This window comes from Myzus persicae, unplaced genomic scaffold, assembly GCF_001856785.1.
Source record: "Myzus persicae strain clone G006 unplaced genomic scaffold, MPER_G0061.0, whole genome shotgun sequence".
NCBI classification, from domain to species: Eukaryota; Metazoa; Arthropoda; class Insecta; order Hemiptera; family Aphididae; genus Myzus; species Myzus persicae.
Genome location: NW_019101425.1, coordinates 3644 through 4856, shown reverse-complemented (window position 1 = coordinate 4856; position 1213 = coordinate 3644). Strand labels below are relative to the sequence as shown.

Sequence of the window (1213 nt, the reverse complement as noted above, 5' to 3'; positions counted from 1 at the left end):
TTTATCTTTTTAATTAGTGCAGTAATACTAGTTTTAACTGCTTTCTATCCTAGAAAAGTATTTATTAAAGAACAATCATCTTTTTTTAAACTGTTAACTACTAAATTAACATATGACAAAAATACTATTGCAAATAAAACATCAGAACAGTTCCGTATAATAGAATACGCACTTATAATAGTATTTATTTTATGTGGAGCCGTATTTTTAATGAGTACTGCTGATTTAATTTCTGTGTTCTTGTCTATAGAACTACAAAGTTACGGTTTATATATACTTTCTACTTTATACAGAGATTCAGAATCAGCAACTGCTAGTGGATTAACTTATTTTTTACTAGGAGGATTATCTTCTTGTTTTATATTACTAGGTTCAGCTTTACTATATGTTAATTCTGGTACTACTAATTTAGATAATATATATGTTATAAGCAGTATAAGTGAAATTGAAGACTTAACTAGTCTTACATACTGATACCAACCGTATTACTTACACTTATCTTTAATTATATTATCAGTAGGATTCTTATTTAAAGTAAGTGCTGCTCCATTCCACTTCTGATCTCCTGATGTTTATGATGGTATACCTACAATAGTTACTACTTACGTAGCTATAGTGGCAAAAATATCTATATTTGCTTTCTTCTTAGAGTTAGTTTTCTATACAGAGTATTCTTATTTAAACTTCTCCTGAAAAAATGTATTATTGTTAAGTAGTTTATTTTCTTTAGTAATAGGTTCTGTTCTAGGTTTAACACAATTTAGAATAAAAAGATTATTCGCTTATAGTACTATTAGTCATGTAGGGTTTATTCTATTAGCCTTAACTATAAATAAAGCGGAATCTATACAAGCATATATTTTTTATATCTTACAATACTCTATATCAAACTTAAACGCGTTTATAATATTAGTAACTATAGGATTTACTTTATATTTTCATGTTTATAAGAAGAAAGAATATAAAAATTTGGTTGATGCCAACAATTCACCTATACAACTTATTAATCAAATAAAAGGTTACTTTTACGTTAATCCTTATCTTGCTATAAGTTTAGCCATAACTTTATTTTCATTTGTAGGAGTTCCTCCTCTAATAGGATTCTTTGCTAAACAGATGGTTTTAAGTGCTGCATTAGATAATGGTTATGTATTTATGACTCTAGTTGCAATATTAACTAGTGTTATAGGTGCTGGTTATTACCTTAGTTTAA

General features: G+C 26.9%; 1 protein-coding gene across 1 annotated transcript in view; it reads left to right on the top strand.

Annotated features, from left to right (window-relative positions):
* Positions 1-1213, top strand: part of LOC111029033 (NADH-ubiquinone oxidoreductase chain 2-like) — a 5588-nt gene that overhangs the window by 1836 nt on the left and 2539 nt on the right. Inside the window, 1 exon segment of the mRNA XM_022307851.1 lies at positions 7-1207. Coding sequence (XP_022163543.1) covers positions 7-1207 — 1201 coding nt within the window.